This window comes from Styela clava, chromosome 11, assembly GCF_964204865.1.
Source record: "Styela clava chromosome 11, kaStyClav1.hap1.2, whole genome shotgun sequence".
NCBI lineage: Eukaryota > Metazoa > Chordata > Ascidiacea > Stolidobranchia > Styelidae > Styela > Styela clava.
Window position 1 is genome coordinate 16,945,430 of NC_135260.1, and position 22,073 is coordinate 16,967,502.

Consider the following 22,073-nt stretch of genomic DNA (forward strand, 5'->3'; position numbering starts at 1 on the left):
GTTGATATTAAATGAAGATTGATTATATTCGCAGGTACTAGACTAATCTGTTCATCTACGAGTCCAGCTTTGCTGCAATTCTTCGGTTATTAGAAGACCAATCTCGTAGTTGTATGCAGAATTTTGCATCGATCTTCCACGGCAGAAATGTGTGAGTTTATCGGCGTATGGAAGCTGACGTATTTTAAGTGAGAGCAAAAAAAAAAATTGAGGGTCAATATTTTACGTTGGCATGTTCGGCAGTAGTATTTGACATGTTTTTATATGTATGTTAAACATGGGTTTTCGTGTTGACCTCAATAAGCAATCTTATTCCTAGATTTATTTGCAAGGAAAGAACATGGCGATGTACCGTTGGTTTGCAAGAAATTCGCCCCGTAAGTGAAATGGTTATAGTTGACGATTGGCAAACATTGGGTATTTGAATATGCTAACTCTCTGAACACATGGGCCAGCAAACTTCATATTAGATTTTATGTACGATACGTTTGATATAAGGTTGCATGGTTAAGCTGTCAGGGTACAGAATTCAACTCAACTGAAAGAGTATGTTTAAAAAGAGTATTATAACATTTATTGTGGACAAAACTTAGCTCAAACATGTAATCCAGAACATGCGAAAATCAGGTCAAAGATTTGCAAATTCGATTAAACACCCTATCCCTATAATTGTATCCCTATTGCAAACATATAAATAGTTACGAACTGTTGCAAATTTGTCATATGTCAGAGTTTTCATCCGTCAACGTCCCATCAACGTTTGGTTTAATTAAAATTTTTGTTAGGCAATCCTTTTAAAATGAATGGTACTAATCTAAGTACATAGTTATATTTATTTATTTTATTTTTTCACTCAAGTCTCTTAAATTTTCTAATAGTAGAGCCAGAGCAGAATTTTGAGTTGAAAAAAACAAACAAACTAATTTTAAGAAGAGTCATAGGCGATATCGTCATGGGTTTGGGTTGATAAGAGATCAGGGCTCTTATTTTATCCAGACGCTGGAAAATATTTTGATCAAGAATGCGAATGTAGTACTGGGCATTATGGTGTATTATCAATTTTATTTTTATTAGAATCTCCGAAGCACCAAACAAGTGTAATTAATATTCTATCAGAGATTTTATATAAATGTTACAAATTTTTAGTTGTACTTCTAAAGATATTTTAGTGTTACAATAATTATATAAAAAATAGTTAGTTTCGAAACAATACCTGAAATAATGAATACCAAAGCCATAATAAGCATTTTACTTGTGATATACTCCGTCGAAGCTCCACCTCCGAGAAGACAAGGTAAATATATACAATCAATTAACGATATACAGGTAAAAGTATTGATTTTTTGGCAACATCCGTCAGTTATTATGCACTTGGGCGATTTCTGTTAAATATAACCGCTCTGCTAATCTGTGTGTTATTCTGTTAAATATATATGATTGCGTATGATATGTGCCAATATTTCACCTTAATTTAGATCTATGTTCTGGCTATTTTTGATTTTTGCTTTTTCATTCAGGGTGTCTTAAACCACTTCGTGGCATCAACTTGCGTGTTCGGGCAGATAATATGATTGACTTGACATACGATTATGACGAAAGAGCAATGCATTGGCCGGGAAACCCAGCTGGTTTTCAATTAAACGAGGTTATTAAAGGTATATGAACAACAATCAAAATTTTATATGTCCACAGCAAACCCTTTCATCGCATAAATTGCGTATTAAGTCCAAGAGAATGACACAAAGAAATTGTTTAATACAAAAATGATCTGGCGACAGCTCTAACTTGGATATTTGTAAATCATATATATGTTTAGTCGCATTTTTAGGTGCCTAACTTTGTGAATATTTTCAGGATTTATAGGCAGTTTTTATGTTACGTATAATATGATGACACAACCTGAACACATTGGAACACATGTAGATGCACCATCTCATTTTGCAGAAAAGGGTCTTACGGTGAGTTTTCAAATATAAAAATCATATAATAAAATATATTCATCATATGAAAACATCAATATCATATATATATATTTAAATCAGAAGCATAGACGACGTCTGAGGTGTTGTTCAGTAAAAATAAGGAAAAGATGTGAGTAGAAATGAACTCCAAATAACGATTGTAGGTTTAGAACGTCAAAATAAGAAGTTGTATTAAGGGGCCACGACGTGCAATTTACAAACAAATAAATAGTGAGCACCTGTTGTCATTTTTATTTAGATGGAACAAGTCGACTTGTTTAATCTTATCGGAAATGGAGTTCTGCTGAATATGAAAAACAAAGAAGGATTTGACAGCGACTCATTCATCACAGTGGATGATTTTCTTGAATGGGAACGAGAGAATAAGGGTAAATTAAACAGCGAAAATTGATGAAGCGCTATATACATTATATAACAATTTTTCATTTCAGGAAATTTCAAATTTTTATTCAGAATAAACACATAAATTAAAACTAAAAAAGTAAATTTGTCACGAAATTACTCAAATATAAAAAAAATATGTAATCTAAATTAATATTGCAGGTAGAATACGTTCGGGAAGTATAGTATTGTTGTACACCGGCCATGGTGACGTATACTACGATAGATCCAAGTACGTGGGAACGAACATTACTGGAGAAGAAGGCATTTCCCATTTCCGATACCCGGGTCTCCATCCAAGTGCTGCTGAATGGCTGGTAACCAAAAGATGCATTGCTGCTGTTGGGATCGATACCGCCAGTTTAGACCAGGCAAAGTCGACAACCTTTGGGTATTTACATAGGCCGCGTATGAATAATTTTTTAGAGTAAATTAAAACAATAATACCTATGATACAAAAATATCACAATTTCTTAAAATCAAAGTCATCATTTTTTATACAAAAAGTTTGGACCTAGACAATTCTTATTCGCACTGGCTTTAGCATAAAATTTACAAAAATGAAGAAGAATATAATTTACACTTTCTTCAAAAAGAAACAATAAAACTAAATCTAACTCGCCAACGGGCCTTTGAACTTCAATTGCATTTGTGAGCTTGCTATATATATATTTTTTACAGAGCACATACAACATTGAGCGCACACAATGTACCCATATTTGAGAATATTGCAAATCTTGATAAGCTTGCAACGTCAAGAAGAAAATTCAACATTATTGCACTGCCACAGAAGATAGCTGGTGGGAGTGGAGCTCCAGTACGAGTAGTTGCCGTGATGAACTAATCTAGTCCAGATCATATTGAGTTTCATTAAAACCGATAATTTTATGTTTTATGTTTCAAGTGTTAATTATATATAAATTTACATCAAATGAAATATATATAGTCCACACAGAAACATTTTCTAATTTTTATTTCGTATAATGATTTATTGAATTATCGGACTCCTCTATAGTATTAGCGGATTATATTAGAGACAACGACATTGGTAGTTTGTTCATGTTGGGATAGTTTTGAAACATAAAGTTCACGGCGTTTCTTATTATTACAAAAATTTCTGATTCTGATCTGACAAAGATTTCTGGTGGTACTGGACTGGTTGCAAATCAAGCTTTCATACATGCATTTTTAACGAAAACATCGCCTTAGTTATAAAATAATAAAACACTGAATCATCATTTTAATTATTATTTAAATTATTATACAAAGCACGTAGTTATAAAATGCCCCTATTAGTATTGCTCTGAACTTTGGATGTAATATGGTGTATGTTTTTTTTAAAACGATAATCTTCGACTAATGGACGCACGGACTTTTATTTGGATGACGCTTGCATTCCCCGATTAAAAATAAATCAACTAAACCACGTAACATATTTTTGAGGATTCAGACATTTATACACCCCTGGTAATTTTGGGGAATACTGTCAAGATTTGTTCTTAACGAGTTTTCACTAAACCCATTCAGATGGAAGCTTGGCTAACCAGCCGATTGCACAAGGACACGGAACTCTCGAATGCTTGGAATTTTCGAGGAATTTCATCGTCATTCAATGAGTAGAATAGTAATTAGTGATTGCCATTGATGATAAAGTGATATCAATTAAACATTTCGTACAAACAAATCAAATTTTATAAGGTATGCTGTTGGGACTATCCAGTTCCTGTCACTAATCTGTTGTTCTTTTCATGGTTGTGCAGTTTTTGAACACGTTTAGTGGCCATAACGATCGTTTCAAAGTTTTGTTGTTATTGTTATTTTCTCTCGTCATTATCATTAAAAAATCGATTTTCTCTTCGAATACTGGACCAATTGCTTTGAAATTTTCAGTGGTTAAAGATAAAAATTTTCTTCAGGAGGATATTACTAGTTTTTTCGCTATGACGTCATCAAACTTATTGCCATTGGGTGACGCTACGTGTCCATATATTTGAGCATAGCTCTCTTGTTTTATGTGTTATCATCGGCTGGTATTATATTTTTCACGACTGGGCGGGCTCCTTTGCCTATTTTGCAGGTTTGTTTACATTTCGGGCTGAAATAAAATCGCATATCACATGTTAAATATTTATGAAAATATGGAACCAGTTAGTAAATTTGCGATTTTTATGAAAAACATTGATCTACGCAGTGAATCGAATTGTATCGAAATCGTCGCTCTGGTGATAACTCGAGTTGGAATGGATTTCTATTTTATACTATATATAATCCCAGTCTCTGAAAAAAGATGGGTGAAGTCTATTCAATACTGAACATTACACAACCGCCATGCACGTCTCCGATACCACAACATCGAGATTGAAGCAGGGTTAATTTCCTAAAATTCGACTCCGTGCACCCCATTGTTTTGCAGGTAGTTGACGTCCTTCCTAGATGCGGCGGCAATTATCTGCAGTTTTCCAATGTTTATTTGGAACAGTGGAAGGGAGATAGTCGGCCATATTTAATATTCTTTTTTTTTCGCAATCAGAGGGAAAGCATAAACTTCCAAGCTTGCATGATGTCCAGAACAATCGGAGCTCTGACGGCTGTTGCATTCGCGACGAGGTGAAAATTATTAATCTCATTAATAAATAGACTACAGAAATAGCCTATGACGGGATGGGGAACCACAACCACTGACCCACCGCGTTTTATTTGTGACCCACCAAGGCACGAATAAAATAAAAATAAAATAGGCTACTAACATATCTGCGATTATAATTGATAAAACCGGCCTTCAATTAATCTAACAATAAGTAAACTATTATAATGTACGGTACGGTACCATCAGTTGGGCAGTCAGGGCTGCGATTGCTCATATTTAAATTGTTAATTCCTGGCCGGTATGGTAATTTTCAAAACCCCTAATTTTAGACGCATGTCTGCACCGCTGTGTACCGGTACCTTTATTCGGCGCTCCGGGAGGATGTGTACCAAGATGACGCATACCGGTACCGGTAACCTGAAACCTAACCTGGTACACATACCATGTTCAGGTTGTGCGTCATCTTGGTACACATACTTTGGGAGCATCCTTTATTCAGCTATTGCTGTATTGGCTAAGACATCGTTTATGACATAACAATGCAATTGATATTCATATCTCGCAATGTCTTGTCTCTTCAGGAAGTGCATTTGCAGACTGTTTTAGGGGTTATGCGAGAACTAGAAGCTACTTTGCATTTTATTAGTTTCTCGCCTACAATGCCGTTTAGAAAACAAAATTTTTCAGACTAGAAATAAAAACCTAGAAATAACAATGGGGCAGTGTAAAAGTGCCTTAATGTAGTATAAAGCTGATCGAAAAGTTTAACACTATCAGAGTGGAATTCCCTCAACTCTTTGGAGGGAATTCACCGTAAATAATTTGCGCATCATCCTAAACGTATTTGGTAATTCATATGCGTGTTTTCGTACTCTAATTTCATAAAATCGAGTGCCATAAAAGTCCCTGATAGAAGACATGCTAATATGATATGTTTCAGAAGTTTCTTATTGATACAAACATTGATCAAATATCTGTGACCCACTATCTTCTGTTCCGCGATGAAAATATAATTTTTTGACCCATTCTCCGAAAAAGGTTCGCCATCCCTGGCCTATGCAATCAACTGAAATTTGAAAACGCCGGAACAATATATTCCTCTACCGGTGTAAATGGCGCTACCTTTAACTCTGAGAAGCTATGACAGTATGGAGACAACATATAATTGTGAGCTAATCTTTGAACCTACGCCTGAAACTCTGAGTGTAAAAGGTGTCTGATTGACTGCAAAATTCAGGAAATGGTTGACATGACCATCATCTATGATTTTTCATATTATTCCAGTATTCGGTAACCATGATTTTAATGAGTATTCATACAGAAATATCATTAATAGACTACTGTAATAGGACCCTAACACATCACATTGTTAATTGATATGGTCTTATGATCTCATCTATAAAGTATGATCCCAATTATGGCATGGTATATGTAAAAAAAAACTGTCGGGCGATCATCAAAAAATTCTGTTTAGGCAATACCCGATACTGTGATATAGTGTTAGAAAATGAATCTGATGAATAGACGATTTATGAATATATGTTATTTTTAGGTTTCACAATCTGTCTATACCATCATATGTTTGTTGGGATGAAACTCATTTTGGAAGGATGGCAGGATCTTATCTAAATCAAACCTATTTTGTAGATGTTCATCCACCACTTGGCAAAATGTTGTTAGCTCTTGCAGGTAGTTTTAATCTTTTATAATTTATTTATATCTTTCTAATATATAAGGTGAATATTGCCACTCTAAAATATATATATAATATTTGTAGCAAGCTTTTTGAAACATTTTCAAGTTAGTCTTAATTCATTATACATTAAGGGGTATCCCTATATTTCAATGTATGAAAACACAATACGCATCTTTATTGAAACAAATGGCGCCGTTGGGTACGATGCCAAAATGTACGATCACACGAATGACGTTGTTGGGTACGAACGATGCAAAAACTGTATGATCACGCTATGTTTGCAGAAACATTTATAAATCACTTGGCTGTGATCAAAAACTGTATTCTTTGTTGAAGATTGTTTTTGCTGATAGATGTTGCACTTCAATCAACTTTTTCTTTTGATGACTTATTCTATTACCAGACATCTCAGTAAGAAGGAATGTTTGTGTATCATTATAATGGATTTCTTTAAATTTCAAGACTGTTGCTCCATGGTAAAAAAGTGCTGTACTGCCATTACTCATAGTATTACAAAAAAATCGATAAGTTTATTTAATGGCGCATCATGCTATGCATGGTATCAACAAAGATTTCTTCATTATATCCAACTTGAACATAAAGTAATTCGAATATTTGGATAATAATGGTAAAATATGAAATCGGACAAAAGCAAAATAGTTTAGTTTTTTCATAATAGTTGAACAATGTTTCTCATGATTTTGTTGTAGCCTAAATTGGTAAATGCCATTCGAATTCTCCCTTTGTCAAGTTCATATCCAGTGCTTGTTTATGATTATAGCTTCATATTCAGGTTTAATGACTGGTTATGATGGAATATTTAATTTCGAAGTCGGTGACGAATATTTAACAGAAGATAAAGAAGTTCATTATTATGGAATGAGAGCATTCTGTGCAATCTGTGGATCTCTTGTTATACCTTTGTTATATTCTACTGTCAAAACTATGACTGGTAGTAATGGAGCTGCTGTTATTACATCAGCATTGTTGGTGGGTATTTATATAAGAACGATTTATCTTGAGCATTAATGGATGAATGCAATAATTGATGCTCCAGAAGTGTGTGTACCAATATCGAGGTAACTAATTTTGTTCGCCTACTTCACATCAAGTTGTATACAGGGACTGAAACCTATGGGTAGGGGGTATATTCACTAGGCTAACTTATCCCCGGACTCGTAATAGAACTGAACTAAGGAAAATCGAAATAAAATTATGGCCTAACTAACCCTAACCTGGTACACATACTACGGGAGTACCCAATAATGATTGATATCGTAAATCAAGACTTCTAGTTGACACCGAGTAAAAAAGCTTGGATGAACAGACTTTATTATAAAATATGTAATATATGCATTTAAGGATTTGAGAAATATTTACCGAACTAGGAGTCAGCTCTTGAGTTTTGGAACAACTGCATGCAGGTTTTCTAATTTTAAAATAGTGATTCTTCCTGTTACAATAATGCATCTGAGTAATATTCGTTGAAACTGTTGGCCACATATGCAAATAACTCGAGGCTGCATGAAGGTTCAAATTTTCTTCAACAAAGAGGCGACTATTAGTTAGATAATAATATGTCGAATGTCGATAATACTGTTTTTTTTTCTTCATTTATTCACCCCTAATAGAAAAGAGGGCAAATTGAAAGTTTTATTATAAGTTTGTTCAATGCCACGGTATGCGGTCTTTTCTGAAAGCAAACATATTATTGATAACTAAATTGAAGGCAGCCATTATTAACATACTAAGAACTGACCAGCTTGTACCACATAGATACCTGTAGATGAAATATAAGAAACTATCATAACGTCGGTTTGCCCTGTTTCATTTTTATAATGTGATAATTGCTTATGATGTAATAATTTTTAAATTGTTTTTCAGATTTTGGACTGTGGTCTTATTGCTTTATCACAGTATATCTTACTTGATCCAATTCTACTTTTCTTCTTGGCTGCTTCACTGTTTTGCAACACAAAGTATTCTATGGAAAAAAGAACTAAATTTGGAAGTGTGTTTAGTAAAGAAACTAAACATAATGTAGATTTGAAAAAGAATGATAAGTTGAAATGCCACCATCACCCTGTGTTGAAAAGATTTTCTTACCATTGGTGGATGTTTCTTGCACTTTCTGGAGTTAGCCTAGGTTGTATGCTTGCTGTAAAATGGGTCGGCCTATTTACTGTTGCATTTGTTGGATGCTGGACTGTAAAAGATCTGTGGGATTTATTAGGAAATACCAAGGTTTCAATCTAATTGTAAAACGGTGCTATACTTATTCATTAACTTACTAACATAAAACAAATAAAACTAGTCATAATTTCATGAAATTCGTGGAAGCATTGTGATTGTTTTACCAAATTTGTTTGTTATTCAACATATCCCTGCCAAAATTGTGTTGAGAATATATATATAATATAACATAAATTTGACACACAATATTATTTTGAATGTCCTTTATATATTATTAATTTTTTTTTTTATTTCATTATATTAGTTAAAAAGTTACTTTATGTATTGCAGGAGATTTCAATGAAGGAATTTTCAAAACATTTTTTCGCTCGATCGATTGGTCTAATAATAATACCAATATGTATTTATGCTTCCATTTTTGCAATTCATTACCAAGTTCTCAATGGGACTGGAAAACAAGATTCTGTTCATAGCTCTGAGTTTCAAATGTGTTTGAAAGGTATATGTTGCAGACAATAATTCATTATATCTCGAAATTGAAATAAACTCCTGGACTTAAAAAAAACGCTAGAAATAAGATGCTATACTTTTTTTTCCTATACAGCCACAATTGTGAACTACATGTAAATAGCATTGTATGCTTGTTTGTCCCAGTTAATGGCAGCATTTTGTTAATGAGAAATTGGCAGGAATTTTATTTGATATTTACTGAATTATTGTATATTATATATTGTATACTTATCATTCCAATCCTAATTAATTTCTGATTATCTAACTTTACAAAAACACAACAATTTATATTTTGTCATCAAGTTTTTGAAATAAAGAAAACTCTTTATTTCATCGAGAAATTTGAGATGCTTAATTAGTACAAAAATATGGATTTTAGGTCCTGAACTCACACATAGCCGATATAGCCATATCTATTTTCACAGGAAATCGTCTAAACAATGCATCAATGCCTATCCATGTGGGTTATGGATCAGGAATTACTCTTAAATTTCACAAGTCAGATGCATCGGGTCTTCTGCATTCTCATAACTTATCGTATCCAATTGATGTTATGCCAGACTCTCAACAACAGGTTCGCTGTTTACTGCATACTGAAGTTTTGTTGTTCATATAATATTTTCATCTTTGCTCTTATTTGACTTTGTGTTTTATGTGTCATTTTATATTTGTGTAGAAAATTTTTTCACAAGCAATAATATGATAAATGCGTGTTTATTCTGGTAATGTATTCTGAATAATCAGATTTTACAAAAGAATGGAAATCGAAAAATTTAGTTAATGTTGTCATTAGGCATCATTGTCTGAACCAAATTGATTTGCTATCTGTGATAACCATTTGGAGGATTTGTGCACGTTTCCATCATTTCTCCAAACTCCAGGAATAAGACAGTGCTTCAACTGTTAGAGCAGCGTTTCTCAAGCTGTGTTTTGCATGACAGGGTGCAACTGAATTGGTCGCCATGGCAATCTCGCACTTCGGCACCTGGGTCGTAAATTTGTCTGCCTTTTCAATGGACTTTTGGCTTTGAACTGGATGTCGTGATAAGCCAATTGTGCAAGTTGACCAAAGTAAATTCATTACACAATTTTTTATAATCAATTTTCCCATTCTAATTTCTTGGTGTTTTGCGAGGCGATATAAAAAGCATAAGTGTTCTGGGCCGAAAAATGTTTGGGAAACGCTGCCTTACAGCACTGAGAAACTTTGAATATGGATGTAAAGAATGTATAAAATTTAGATTTTTCAATTGAAACTGTGGAATTAGAAATTGTTATATTGTCATACTAGCATTATCATAATACTTGGTAATATTTTAGGTTACTGTATACTTTTACAAAGATCAAAATAATCTTTGGGAAGTTATAAAACCAAATGTGACAGAAGAGCAAGAAATAAATGAGGTGAGTTATGAATATTGGAATGATCTTATGTAATTAATTTTATAAAGTAGGGTTGAGCTGGAATTGTTGACGTCGGTTCCCCAACATGTGTCGTCAAAAACTCACACAGTGCTCAAAAACGTTGTTGTCTAGTCATGGTAAGAGAAGCGCGGATCATGACAATCTGTGGCTTGGAAAAACGATGTATTTATGAGATTGTACGTTTCTTGTGAGGGCGTGCACGAGTGTCAGATGAGCTTTTGAAATATGAGAAGCATTAGTTTTGCTTTGCATGTCTGCCAACAAGGCGAGGTTTTCAATGTAATTTAGCAAATCGTTTTCGTAATTCTAATTCAACGCATAATTTTCAGCTCAGTCCTAAAAAATGGTGAACTTACCGAAGCTTACAATTGGTTACCAATAACAACCACAATGACACATGAATTGATTGTTTGACCAAAAAGGTTTGAAAAATAGTATTCAACAAGCGGTTGGCATAAATATTGCAGTTTTATTATGAGCATCGAAAGCAGCTCTCTGTTATCCAGTCGAAATAAAAAATCATGCAAACTTGACTGAATAACCTTTATTAAAAGGAGGTTTCATCGTGTGTGTGAATAGTAATAAGCTTTGCCATATATTTCCCCTTGGAAAAACTGTTAGAGATTTTATCTGACTGAACGATTTGTGTCTAATTTTGGCCTAAGCGTCACTTTTTATTATGTGCTTGCAGATTTGTATTTTATGTGAGCACGCTAAATTTTTGAATAGTATCAAAATACCAATAGATTCCAATTTATTTATGGTTGCTTGTTTTGTAGACTGATATTCTTCAAGATGGCGACATTATTCGACTGCGTCACATCCCCACAAAACTTTATCTTCATAGTTTTGCAAGACCTTCACCTATATCAACTAATAAACAGATCGTATCATGTGCCAATGGAACAAATGTAGAAGATAAGTTGAATGAGTTGTGGAGAATTAATGTTGTCAAGACGACCAGTAAGATAAGATTTTGATGAGATTACCTATGTACTATTTCATGAGATAGTAACATACATGAGGAAGTCAGATAAAAAAATTCTTGATAGGCTTGTTTTACTATGTATGGTTTGTCCTTGTATAATATTACAATACTAGTTAATAATATGATCTAAATTCAAGACTGCAAGCCTAATTTTTCTTCAATATTTAGTGAAATAGGCAACAGTTCATCTATTTACATGGTTTCCTATCTGAACACTACATGGACCAACCTGAAACTCATTCAACCCAGATTAACTAATATAATGTTTATACACCTCGAGCAATTCTAATCTTGTTTGAAATTGAATTACGAAGATAAGCCATTTGTTTATATTCTGGATAAATCTTCACTTATCATCAAGATTTCATCAAGAACACATTTTTATTCTCATTCAATGGTATGTTTTCAGATATAGACACTGGAAAAATCAGAGTCATTCAAACGAAATTCAGACTGATTCATGTCAATTCCGGCTGTGCTTTACACAGCAGTTTCAAGAAGTTACCGGATTGGGCAACAAATCAGTATGAGGTATTGATTACTTGAGGCTTGCAATATAATAATGATTAGTTCATTCAATTTGCTTGCCATTGAGAGCTCAAGAAGCGATTCCATTACGAAGAACCCTATATTCATTGTTTATGAATTTATTTATTCAGTTAATTTCTAATTTCGGTTACCTTCCTTTATGTAGCTGGAATTTGGTTGAAAACAAGTTTCAAGAAACATGAATTTTAATTAATATAAGTGCAAGATCTAGTTGTGAAAGTGTGTGTTTGATGCGAAACAATATAGTAATCAAAATAACATTGCTTGGCCTGGGGTTATAGTGTTTTTCTAAGCTACAAGCATAAGCTATCTATAGCACATAGAATATCAATGCACCAGCTCTAAAATTATTCTGGAATACATTCACTTAGGCTCCCATTACAAGTTATTAGAATGGTTTTGCCTTAAATATCAACATATTCTATTTCGAAATTCCAGCTTTAAATTTCTTGATATATGTGGACTGTTTAAGTCAGGGGCGTGCAACCTGCGGCCCGCGGGCCAAATGCGACCTGTAAGGAAAAATTGTGCGGCACGCGGAAAGTGCCAATTTGGAATGGCGTGCGTCCGCGAAACTAGTTTTTAGTTTGATCTGGGACGTGCGAGTAATCCCAATTCCTTCGCGTTGCAAAGCCAATACCCGAGTCCAATTTATGCAAATGACGTTACAATGCCCGAAGCTAGTTTGTGCGCAGTGAAATTGCATGTCAAAAGCTCAATAACCAAAGTTTTTGTGCATGCAACTAATAGAAGGCTCGTGCTAAAAAAAGTTGTGGCCTGTGTTTTCACCCAGTCATATGTATTGCCTAATTGTGCCTACATTCCATAAAACTTTGGTATTTATTTAGGTTGTATGTTCCCATCTTCATAGAGATATCCAAACTGCACTCTGGAATGTTGAAATACATTATCATCGGTATTTACAAAAAAGTACTTTGGCATCCTGCCAGATGACATTTCTGGAACGATTTGTGGAATCTCATTTAGTCATGGCATCAAGCAATTCTCTCATAAAGCCTACAGCTGGAGATATAGCATCAAGACCATGGCAATGGCCTTTGAATTACAAGGTTATTTCAGTTGATTTCATTGTAAACTTTAAATGAAACTCAATCTAATATTTTCTCATCTTAGTATATCTTCATCTGACGAGTGAACAGTATTCCTGAACTTTGTTTCATATGCAATTTTAATGATTATAACAATTCACTTATTTATATTATTTAGCGATTATTCAGCATTAGTTTGACCCTCTTTTCAGGTTTTGTCTTATATTCCTGTGTTCATCACATAATTAAATACCCGGAAGTAGTGATAGCTAAACTTTTTAATTTTTTTTTATATCGTGGCCTATGTTATCTGTTTAATATTCTCGTTCTTTCACCAGAAAGATTAACTCAATATTTGTCTATTAATCTCTTTTCATTGGCATCAGAATGTGGTCTGCTGTTCATCATTTGATGAAAATTGCATCTGAATATTAATTGGATAGGATAGGATTTACATATTTATCCTAGGAGAGAGGGAGAACGATAAGACGGCTTAATCATATGACAAACCACGGCCTCTCATCCGGTTACCAGTCCAGGTCGGGTATGGGATTGGTTAGCCAGTTATTTGTTTTCAGAAATATGGATTTGATGCTGGAGGAAGCCGTAACCGACCAGTGGTTACGTGAACCACCCTCTGGCGGCGAGGAGTCCAGCAATCCTCTCGAATATAACCATCCCGTGCAAATCAATGCAGGGTAATCAGAGATGCGGTGGCGAGCGTATTCCTAACAACACTTGGCACAAATTGATTTAAAACTATATCTATATCAATCTAATTTTATCAGTGGGGCATGTGTGTTGACTCATTTCAAAATGCATGAGGTTACCAACAAAATAGCAAAAAGTATTGATCAGTCTGTTTGGTGTAACACTTCAGCATGCTCTTTAAACTATGGCAAAATACAAGTCAACAGCTTACTAGTTGAATCTTTGACTAAAAATCTTATTGCTTTTTTTGGAGTTGGTAAATTAATGTTGTATGCTGGGTGAATGTGTGAAGTTTTGGTACTTTCAAATTATTATCTTAAATTTTTTAGTTTTTTATATATTGTTCCAGCCTTTTACTTGTAATATCTATAATATCAAAAAAAAATTATTTTGAATTCTTGTGGTCGACTCTATTGATATTTCTTTGTTTATCTTCAGGGTCAAGTGTTCTCTTTCATGGGTGAACAGGATTTGAGAGTGTACCTCCTAGGAAATCCTCTCATCTACTTCCTCAATCTCGTGGTAATAATTGTCTCCCCAGTTTTCTTCGCGATTGTTCGTATTGTGGAATTGAGAGAGCTAAGCAGAGTAAAAGTAGCAAGTCCAATCCCAAAACTTCCTATAATGAAGAGTGATGTCATGAGGTTGAATTCCCATCATATCTTTGCATGTAAATGGTATTTATTTGGCTGGTTTATCCATTACGTTCCATTTTTCCTAATGTCACGAGCACTTTATTTTCATCATTATTACGCAGCATTTATATTTAGTTGCTGTTTGAGTGGTTGCTTTCTGGACTTGTGTTTTAATAACTGTGCCATGTCGATTTCCAAGGTGTTCCGTGGTTGGATCTTGCCATCTACAGTACGTTTTGCCATTCACCTTATTTTTGGGATTTTGTTGTTGGAGAGCTTCTATCTTTATTCGCCCTTGTGTTATGGAATGACTGGTCCCTTTTCAGAAGAGAAGCGCAGCATGATGTATGGTCTTAAACTTTATAATCATTGGGAAATATAATAATGAATTGGATAGCATAAAATGCTGTCAAATTTGAGGGCAAAAATGTACACAATGATCATGTTAAAGTAGAAAATCATTATTGCATTTTATAAACCCTTAAAGGGGAGTGCATCTATGCTGAAGTTATACACATTGTGTTAGTCCATCATTTTTCATTGCCTACACTTTACTAAATATTTTTGAATTATGCTGCTAAGCTAGTCTTATTCTTATGCACTTATACACGCTAAAAATCGTACTATGGCTAAAAGTACTTATATCACAACCAATATTGCAATTATATCAGTGTTTTGGAAATACAATTGTCAAGCTTGATTTATCAGCAATGTTGCTTGTGAACAACATTGTAGAGTTGGCTGCTTTGTGCTTGTTCAAAAATACAGTTGAAAAGCCATAACATTTATTTACCTATATCGCAATTATATCTCTATCATAAATTTTAATGAATGTGCAAATCTTTATCACTGCATATTTTAATTGTACTGTGTGTAAAAGTTATTGGTGCTTGCTTTGTTTTATTCTTGTATGATTGTACTCAACATCTTCCTGAAATGAATGGCCCAACAGTCGGTGAATGCAGGCACATTTTGTTATTGTTGTCATATTCAGTAAACTCTAGGGTAAATTGACAGGTCCGATCAAGGAATGTCATTGGTCCGATAAAGTCCCGTTGAATTTGAAAAATCATCATCTTCGTGTTCAATAACTCACGTTCACAGACCAGTCAAGCCATATGTCCTTTTATTAGGTGACTAAATGTTTTATGTCCTAGCATGAAAAGAATCTGTCGAGTGACACTGCTCAGTATTTGAATATGTAGACCGAAGTATTCGTTTCTGAAAGTGCTGTCCCGTCGGAACCTTATGAAAGAAAGCACGGATGGCATTGGGAAAATTGCCATGTCACAAAAAACATATTGTCTCCACAGAAAGATTTAAGAACACCACAAATTTTTAGATTGTGTGGGAAATTCTATATTGCCCGTTAGGTGCAGACGAGATATATAGATAGCTCTTCTGTTTACTTCATTTCAGCTTCGTGGCAACAATGAAGACATTAATTAACGCGCAAGTTTAATCAGCATAGTTTTACCCAACAAGTCATTGCTTTCCGTAAACTGGGGAATGTTGTCAGCCACGCATTAAGACCTAATAACAATGTTTTTGAAGTGTTGATCACGATTTCAACACCTTGAAGCTTATTGGAAGGTGCAATAGTTTTTTACTTACTGCGAATTTTATTTCTGTTAACGAACTACTTGGGCGTTTTATTAAGAGGTAAGATATTAAAAAAATGGGAGCCGCTGCTACAAATGAAGCAAACTCAAAACCATGATTGTAATCTTTTTATTTGGAAAAATTAAAAAGAGCATTAGATGATGAATTTTAGGTCACGCTGATGTGTAAAAATGAAACACATTCGGTTCGTAAAACTATATTTCAAAAGTTGACTTTCCATTGATATATCTACCAACCGTTCGAAATGATTTTTTTCTCGGTAAATAGTAAAAGCAATTCTGAGAAAATTTACAAACACTTTATATGTAAATGTTGAACGAGAGTATCTCCCAATCCTTCCCCAATGCCTTTGCGCTAGTAGATTCAAGAATGCTGCAGCAGTAATAAACATGACCATGCTGCAGCAGGACTCTTGAATTGCATAATAACGTTGGATGTAGGGTTGGGACCCCGGGATTTGGACTGTTTTTTTCAATCCCGATCCCGCAATTATTTCCTAAAAATCCCGGGATTTCAAGGCTTTGTTATCCACATATTCCTACAAATGCTAGGTTATACCATTTTATTTAATACCTATTTTTAAAAAAGCCTTCCAGGCTTACAGTTTGAGTGTAAGTGGAATTATTGTGCGAAATTTCTCTCAAATTGTACCAACGAATTATTATTTGAGAAGTAGAATTGCCATTAATGCCGACTTATTTAATCATAATTTGAACCCAAAATATCATTCAGGATTCACGCAATGACTTTGCAGTGTTTTTGTTCACTATTTAATACGAAAATAAAACAGCCATACTTTTAAAAAGTAAAATCAAGAAGGTCAACAACTATCGTCTTCATAAAATTTATGGCTTAAAATATTGACAGTTAATTTACAAACGGTGACAAGAAAGATCAAAGCCGACCCAAAAGTTAAAAATCGAAATAAAATTCCGAATTCAACAATTCGTTAAAATTATTCGATTCGATGAAAATAAACGATTTTGACCACCCCTGCGATCTGTAATCACGCCAGTAATCTGGCGAAACGCGTGGTAGTCTAAACACTAATGCAATGAAACTTGATAAAACTTTCATAAATTTAGTAAATTGCACTACTTCACGAAAACGTGGTGGAATTGGCGATTACTCCATATCTCGAATACAAAACTGTTATCTTTTTCGGATAGTTTCTGCGGTCTGAAAAGTCGAATAAGCGTTTCGACACAGTAAATGCTATGATCTTTGCCATCAAATTATGCTCGGGCCTTGCACGAAATTCATAACGTAAAAATTGACGTCCAGCTGTGAAAACTGGTAATAACTACTTTAAACCTATTTAGTGTGTTTAGCGCTCGTTGGTTTAGCGATAATAACTAATTGTTGTAATGAAACACAGTTTGTTTGCCCCTTTCATTTCTCTCGCAACTGCCGACAATAACACTATTGAATGATTTTGGCAATGGGAGAAACATATTGAATTGTAACAAATATGAATTCGGTTGTGAAAAAGTGAGAATATATTATGCGATAATAATAAGGGCGTAACGTGGAAATAGGGAAGGGCGAGCAAAACTGGAGCGCGTGATCAGCGGTGCGTTTGAAGACCACGTATTACCCGTGCGGCCGCGCAACTTTTACAATAGTGTGAGGTGCTCCGAAGACGCTCTCCTAACGACGAGTTAAGAGGACCCTTAAATTGCATAATAACGTTGGATGTAGGGTTGGGACCCCGGGTTTTTTTCAATCCCGATCCCGCGATTATTTTCTAAAAATCCCGGGATTTTAAGGCTTTGTTATCCACATATATATATTCTCACAAATGGTAGGGTATACCATTTTATTTAATACTTATTTTAAATAAAAACCTTCCACGCTTACAGTTTGACTGGAGTTATTGTGCGAAAATTTTCTCAAATTGTACCAAGGAATTATTATTTGAGTAGTAGAATTTACTCTCGTTTACAATGTAAGAAAACAGTTCTAATATATATCGGTAACTATTAACCATTTGTTTGCGTTCGACTATCGCACTCTTAGTGGGTAGAAAAAGTTCGTGTTTTGTGATAAGTGTGCCGCGAATATTTAAAAATAATGTATTGCGATATAAAAAAGAAGGTTGGGAACCACTGCCCTGAATGCTCCAATATTTCTGCGTCGATATTACATGAAATACATACGTGATTTTATTGTCATGCAAGTTGTTTCAATCTTTTACTTAATCCCGGGATTATACGTCTCAAATTTTCAACTATTCGTCTAACCTCAATTTCCTATTATTTTATTCACAGGACAACTGTAGCAAATGGGGAGATATTAGAAGTCTGGCGACATATCAGTGACAGTGTGATTCCAAGAAATATAAGTAGAGTACTCCATAAATGTTTGCAACAGAAGAACGACCTATGGAGGCATGCAAAGACATTTGACCCCCCGGTAGAGTTGTGTAAGGCCCCCACATCCTGCAGGGCTTGAGGAAAATACCTAAAAATTCCCAAAGCGTAAGATTGCATAAGCGGTAAAAAGGCACAAAACACGCCAGGCATACTTAAAACAGCTTTGGAAAATGAGGATTACGGGTCACTCACTACACCTGTGTCATATTTGGTTGTATTCAACTTTTGGTAGTACCATAGAAGAAATTCAGGAAAGGGTATAATTATGATAAAATACTGTTATATATTTTGGACAACTTCAATCTAGACCAGGGATGTCAAACTCGCGGCCACAGAGAACTTCCAGTGTGCCCTCGAACGATTAACAATAATTATTACTTATCGATCTTAAGATCGGTAAGTATGTTGATAGGTATTTGTCTGTTAGATGAACGCGATATCTCACGAACGCGTGGTTGAATCTGCTCCAAATTTTGCATGTGCATGCATCTTACCTCGGACCAGAAGCCTATAGATTTTGGGTTAATTATGTCGTATAATTAGCGAGTTATTAACTAATTACCGATCTAAGATCGATAAGTCTTCGGTCTCCGACCGATATTCTCGTAATTGTATTTTGGAAGTTTTTTTTATCTAAATGTAATACATTTTTCAAACCTTTTAAAGTGATTTTTTTTGTTCACATTTTGACCCAATTAAGAATACACATCAAGCTAGCAAAGGAATACTTGAATAAAACACTTGAGTGATTAAATTAAACGCAAAGTACATGAAGAAGGTGGCATTTTCGAAAAAAATGGGAGTTGCAATATTTCTGCATTTCACAGAATTCTGAAGCACATTGTTTAATTTGTCATATTTCCATCAATACAATGAAAAAACACAATAAGCTCAGCAGTCAATATGACAAATTCGAAGACCAACTTCGAACAGAAAATTTCCATGTGTTTGTATATTAATATAATTATACAACGACTTAGTTACTAAAAATCAATATCAATAATAATTCAAGCAATCCTATGCCACGCAATGTGGAGCGAAATGTCTTGTCGAAAAAATCTGTCATTTGCTTTTTAATGGTCTATACATGAAATGGTAAAAGTAACTTTTTTGCATTACTAAAATTAATTAAACATTCGCAAAGATCCAGATTAACCCATGATCATGTGACCTCGTTAGTTAGAGTTGGTACTATAAAATCATTTAAGCCTGGCCTTAACAAAGCCTGGCCTGGTGACACAAAAAAGATGCCAAACGTCAAGACAAATGTAATTAAAAAAACATTGAGTTTATACTGTAGTATTTTTGTTAATTTTAGGTCCACATATTTAGATTGAGTCATTTTTAGTGTATATATGTATTATTCTTTCCTTATCCAAAGCTTATTCAAAAATGATTTTGATGGTTGTACATAGAATTTCATGATTTTTTTATAATAAATACAGTAACTTGCAATAATAGTGGAATTCAAATAGTAATATGTAATCGCATTTGAAATTAAAGAAAATATTAAAACTTAATCCAACTGTTTAGTTGCATCACAATATATGTCACAAACTAAAACTATCTTAAATATCTTTCTTTCAAGTATACATTATCAAAAACTGTTAGCGGCCTTTTTTACAATTTCCGAAAGGCAATGCGGCTCTCAAAAACCCATGAGTTTGACACCCCTGATCTATTTCAGACGATTCAAGCATTGCTTTGGAAAATAATATCACTTCAATTAAATTGAAAAAAATCTTGCTATATTAAATACAAAATTGTTGCTATCATAAAGGTAAACCAATTCAGCCACTTGAAATATATTGGCCTTCACAATTCAATGGAGGCAAAATTGAGAGTTCATGAGCTATGAACTTTTGTTCTTTTCTTTGTCTTGAACTTTTCATACTCCACAGCCCCTTTTAATTTTTTTTTTAATATTTAATTACCATTTGATGGTCATAAATACATTTAACTTGTATTTTCTGTCTATTAATTAGTGTGCATATTTTGCTTCCAGATGACATAAATGTATTGTCTTGTTTATTACCTCAGCTTGGAGTATTGACAAGAAAAAGATGCCAGTAAATTACGTAAAAATTTTCCTAACTCTTTGTTAAAATCAGAATTCACAATTAATCGGAATTATAAACAGCCAACAATCAGTGAGAAATATATGCGAAATCCCTCAGAATAAATTTGTCTTCTAAAATCGGAGGAAGACAAAACATATAGATAGTTTCCATCCACACAAGTCTTTCAAGAAGTCTTGCTCGAGCCAAACTAAATGAGCATCGTCAGGTGATCGGTAAGGCTGCAAGTTGAATTCAGCCCTGCAACGTCCTGCATAGAAGATAATATTAATTAGTAGGCTATGAGCTAAATTCAAACAAACCTATCTACGAGGCATTATGTCCCAGCAATGTTACCTACGATTAACTGAATATGTGATATGTCTAATAAATCCACCTACTAAAGCAAGTTCGATAGGTGCAAACTTTGTGTTATAGAATTGTATCACAGCACCGTTAAGAGAAGTAAAAACAGTTTTGCTGTTTTGTATGACACCCTCTTTAAATGAAATTTCAATGTTTAAACGCAAACATTAAAATTACTAACTTTGAACTTTGTCATTATCTGCAAAATGTTCCACACGAATCTTTCCGCTATCGCGTTTGTAATCTTCTCTGATAAAAAAAACGTCTATGATGTCCAGAATTGCTCTTCACAGCTTGTCTGCCATTCTAGCTTTCTGAGAGAGCAAAACTTCTTAGATATAGAGATTATTTTTTTTCGTTACAGGTGCAAAAAGGCAGGTACTACACGTAAAGAAATATTTGCATTGGAGCGTATCATGAGATACAATCTTTCGCCAGTAGTCTTATGTGACGTCAGAAATGCCTATCATGTTGTTTAATGTCATTGGTTGCAATAATGCATGATCATTGATGTGAGTCGCACCACGTATCTTGTTGCCAAACTGTACAGTAGGTGTTGAACTACTTTAGCAACCGAGTTTTCATATGTTACTTCGTAGATCTACGCGTATATATACAGGATGCTTGTTATCTTAAAAGCAAATCTAAATAGATCTTAGTTAAAAGCACTCTTAGCAAACTCTTAGTTAACTAGAGTTTAACCCAGCACACAAATTCACCAACCTTTCACTTGTTGTATGTATTACGACGACACGCAAGCATATAGTTACACGATCAAACCAATGAATAATAATTCAAAATATATATCGCTTTAAATAGGAAAATCGACACGATTAATATTAACTAATATTCCCTGCACGTATATTGATTTGTTATGTAAAACTTTTGGGTGATTCTATACTAATCTACTCGAAGTAAAATGTTTTGGAATAACTTTGTGATTTCT

General features: G+C 34.1%; 2 protein-coding genes across 2 annotated transcripts; both read left to right on the forward strand.

Annotated features, from left to right (window-relative positions):
- Positions 1 to 1,043: 1,043 nt before the first annotated feature.
- Positions 1,044 to 4,212, forward strand: LOC120347641 (kynurenine formamidase-like). Its single transcript, XM_039417688.2, has 6 exons — positions 1,044 to 1,294; positions 1,518 to 1,655; positions 1,855 to 1,958; positions 2,221 to 2,350; positions 2,526 to 2,754; positions 3,045 to 4,212. The coding sequence occupies exons 1-6, from the start codon at positions 1,222 to 1,224 to the stop codon at positions 3,205 to 3,207; spliced, it is 837 nt and encodes a 278-aa protein (XP_039273622.2). The 5' UTR covers positions 1,044 to 1,221; the 3' UTR covers positions 3,208 to 4,212.
- Positions 4,213 to 4,762: 550 nt separating this feature from the next.
- LOC120347642 (protein O-mannosyl-transferase 2-like) lies at positions 4,763 to 15,670 on the forward strand. Its single transcript, XM_078117821.1, has 11 exons — positions 4,763 to 4,970; positions 6,503 to 6,639; positions 7,440 to 7,636; positions 8,531 to 8,890; positions 9,170 to 9,338; positions 9,775 to 9,923; positions 10,670 to 10,753; positions 11,554 to 11,737; positions 12,172 to 12,293; positions 13,160 to 13,381; positions 14,510 to 15,670. Exons 1-11 carry the CDS (start codon positions 4,921 to 4,923, stop codon positions 15,086 to 15,088), a joined length of 2,253 nt encoding a protein of 750 aa, XP_077973947.1. The 5' UTR covers positions 4,763 to 4,920; the 3' UTR covers positions 15,089 to 15,670.
- The last annotated feature ends 6,403 nt before the right edge of the window (positions 15,671 to 22,073 follow it).